This window comes from Diachasmimorpha longicaudata, unplaced genomic scaffold (genome assembly GCF_034640455.1).
Source record: "Diachasmimorpha longicaudata isolate KC_UGA_2023 unplaced genomic scaffold, iyDiaLong2 ctg00000067.1, whole genome shotgun sequence".
NCBI lineage: Eukaryota > Metazoa > Arthropoda > Insecta > Hymenoptera > Braconidae > Diachasmimorpha > Diachasmimorpha longicaudata.
The window spans coordinates 201-3,706 of record NW_026973898.1 but is presented as its reverse complement, the minus strand read 5'-3'; the positions used below and the strand labels follow the sequence as shown (position 1 = coordinate 3,706).

The 3,506-nt window shown below is 58.5% G+C and overlaps 1 protein-coding gene across 1 annotated transcript; it reads left to right on the top strand.

Moving 5' to 3' along the window:
- The first annotated feature begins 503 nt into the window (after positions 1-503).
- LOC135171629 (uncharacterized) lies at positions 504-2,216 on the top strand. Its single transcript, XM_064138258.1, has 3 exons — positions 504-714; positions 1,066-1,555; positions 1,661-2,216. Exons 1-3 carry the CDS (start codon positions 504-506, stop codon positions 2,214-2,216), a joined length of 1,257 nt encoding a protein of 418 aa, XP_063994328.1.
- The last annotated feature ends 1,290 nt before the right edge of the window (positions 2,217-3,506 follow it).

Here is a 3,506-nt window from a genome sequence, read left to right as displayed (position 1 = left end):
GGTGTTGGGTGTGGACCCCAAGTCTCTAGAGGCCCTGAAGGGTATGGGGATGGCCCCTTTCTACTACCTCGGCCGGGCTCGTTTCTACGAGACCCAGCGGAGAGCGGCGGGGGGAAAGGCGCCCCAGGCGCAGCCGGGCCCAAGGAAAGCGATCGCCGACCAAGGGGAGTCAGGGATCGCAGGGGGGAGGGGAGGGCAGGAGGGAGCGCCAAAGGGTCCGAGTGGCTCGGAGAGTGCCCCAGGAACTGCCGGGGAAGGCGCCCATGAGGGGAGGGAAAAGGAGAGCGAGGAAGGCTCCCTCTTACAGAGGGACCCCCTTGCCCCTGCAAGGCCTCCGCTGAGCGGACGCATGAAGGGCCGAAGAGGAAGGCCGCCTCTGGTGAGAGGGGGCGCGGCGGGAACTTGTAGGGGGTCTCAAGAGACCCTCAACTGGGCCCTGCCGGGCTCATCCCACTCGGGGCAGGGTAGGGCGCGACCAGGCGGCCCTGCCTAATGGCCCATCAATGGCCAGGCGAAGGAGGGGGGAAGGAGCAGAGGGCAAGATGCAGGGAGACGGCTTAGGCTCTCTGCTAGTCCACTGCTCCCAGATTAACTTGCAGCACTGCAAGACTGTGAGTGCCCTGCTGAGTCGCAGTCTAGCAGTGGAGCACACAGACATATGCCTTATGCAAGAGCCCTGGCAACATGGAGGCTCGGTAAAAGGCCTATCTGGAGGTGAGGTGGAGCTATTCTATGCTCAGGGCGACCTGGGCCCCAGCGCCTGCATTGCTGTCAGAAGAGCGTGCGGAGCCAGGGGAATGGCCAACTTCTGCCACAGAGACTTGGTGGCGGTTGTCGTGACACTTCGGGGGGAGGCCGGTGCGGAGGATATCGTTTTCTGCTCGGCTTACTTCCCACATGACTCGCCGACACCACCACCTACCAAAGAACTGCGTGATCTGGTGAATCACTGCAGAGCTAAAAAGCTGCCACTCATCATAGGGTGTGACGCAAACGCGCAGAACGTGGTGTGCGGCAGCGAAAGATGTAATGACAGGGGCACTGCTCTCCTGGAATTTATGGCAGACGTGGACCTGGAGATCCTAAACAGGGGCTCGAGGCCCACGTTTGTCACCTCTCGCTGTCAATGCATCATGGACGTAACCATCTGTACCCGCCGGCTGGCGGGGCGATGCAGGGACTGGAGGGTGGACCGGGAGGACACACTCTCTGACCATCGACGCATCAGATTCAGCATAGAGGGCTGCGCTCAACAGCAGCAGGACCGCCTGCGCAGAAACCCAAGGGCCACCGACTGGGACTCCTTCGGGAGGAACTTGGAGGAAAGGCTCGGGGTAGGACGCGTAAGGCCCTGCAGGGAGGATCGGTTGGAGGACGAGGTGGAGAGAATCCACGTTGCCCTAACTGAGTCCTTCGAGACGGCATGCCCGGCTAGACGATGCAGGATGGGAAATAAAGTGCCTTGGTGGAGTCGTGAGTTGGACAGGCTGAGAAGCCAATCCAGGAGACTCGGGAACCGAGCGCACAAATCGAAGAGAGCCGAAGACTGGACTCGGTACAGAAATGTGCAGAGGGAGTACAAGAGGCTCATAAAACGATCAAAGGAGCTCACCTGGAGGACATAATGTGAGGAACTGGAGGCGCTTTCGGGCATCTCCAGGCTTCGCAGGGTCTTCTCGGGGGGTCCAGCACAGAGGCTGGGGGGAATCACGCTGCAAAGCGGTGAGACCATCACAGAGCCGCGAGAGGTCCTCGAGCATCTCGTTCGCGCGCACTTTCCGGACTCTACTATAGAGTATCCTGGAGAGTGCCCGGAAGTGGACTGGAAGCGGACAGGAAGCGGCGATCCCGACTGGAAGCTAGCCGCAAGAATAGTAACGCTGGACAGGCTGCAGTGGGCGGTGGACTCATTCGATATGTACAAGAGTCCGGATCCGGATTGGATACATCCGGCCCTCTTGCGAAGAGGGGCGCCATTGCTCCTTCGCAGACTGATACCGGTTTTTAGGGCCTGCCTGGCATTGGGCTACGTGCCAGGCAGGTGGCGGGAAGTCAGGGTTGTCTTTATCCCCAAAACGGGTAAATGCAGCTATGACAACGCGAAAGCCTACAGACCAATCAGCCTGAGCTCCTTCTTGTTGAAGGCGCTGGACAGGCTGGTCGATAGGCACATTAAGGAGGGGGCACTGAGGACTAACCAGATATGCCCCTCATAACATGCTTACCAAGCTGGCAGATCAACTGAGACTGCGCTGCACCACTTGGTAGGCACAATAGAAAGTGCAAAGGAGAGGGGGGAGGACACCCTGGGTGTCTTCATAGACATCGAAGGGGCCTTCGATAATACCTCCTTTGGAACGATGGAGGAAGCTGCGGCAGCATTTGGGATCGAGAAAACGGTCATCAGATTGATAGCCGCCATGCTCCGAACAAGAGTTGTCCACTCCACCCTTGGTGACAGGGAGGTAAGGGCTGCGGAAGGGAGGGGCTGCCCGCAGGGGGGGGGTTATCTCTCCTCTGCTATGGCTCCTCGTTGTTGACGGCCTTCTCACTGGACTCGAGGAACTGGGAGTGAGGACAGTCGCATACGCAGATGATGTGGCACTGCTAGTATCGAGCAGGAACACGAACACGCTACATAGCAAAATGCAAAAGGCGCTGAATTATGTTCAGCACTGGTGCACATCGAAGTATCGTGTAAACCCAGGCAAGACGGAGATGGTGCACTTCACACGTAAAAGGAGGGGTGCTGTCAAAGCTCCCTCCATTCATAACACAATGCTGGAATTCTCAAAGGAGGTCAAATACCTAGGTATTTGGCTCGATAAGAAGCTCAGCTGGAAAAAGCATATCGCTATGCAGACTAGCAAGGTCACTATGTCATACTGGGCGTGCAGGGGAATGTTCGGAAGCACATGGGGTCTGAGGCCGAGGATGGTCAAATGGATCTACACGGCCATTATGACCCCACAGCTAACATACGCAGCCGCAGTGTGGTGGACAGCTTTGAACAAGGCCTGCCACAGGAAAGCGGTGGGCAGAACAGGCAGGCTTGCGATGCTGGGCATAACAGGGGCCCTCAGAACGACCCCGAGCTCAGCATTGGAGGCCTTGCTCTTCATGCAACCTCCACACCTAATCATAAGGGAGGAGGCGACAAAAGCGGCCGCGAGATTGCGGCTACAGGGAACATGGAAAGGAGCCAGGAATGGTCACGCTAGTGTCCTCCGCGCGGACGGCGAGCTTGAGGGGCTACTGTCGCTGGGTGCTGACGCCTGCAGACCCAGATGGCACTTTCGCAGAAAGTTCTCGGTCAACTTTGGATGGGGGGAAACTCCGTCAGGAAAGGATGCGGACTGGGTGCCGCCCCGTGGACTAGTCTGGTATACGGACGGATCACGGGTGATCGGACGGGCACGAGCGGGGGTCTGGTCAGAGGGGCCTGCAATAGCGAGGACCATTGGGCTGGACTCGCACGCAACCGTGCTCCAGATCGAACTAGCTGC

Excerpts from the sequence above, each read along its gene's own strand:
- LOC135171629 (XM_064138258.1), top strand. The coding sequence starts at position 504 with ATGGCCAGGCGAAGGAGGGGGGAAGGAGCAGAGGGCAAGATGCAGGGA. Across the intron at positions 715-1,065 it reads GGTAAAAGGCCTATCTGGAG|ACGTGGACCTGGAGATCCTA; the intron begins GTGAGGTGGAGC and ends AATTTATGGCAG. Across the intron at positions 1,556-1,660 it reads AGAGCCGAAGACTGGACTCG|GCTTCGCAGGGTCTTCTCGG; the intron begins GTACAGAAATGT and ends GGGCATCTCCAG.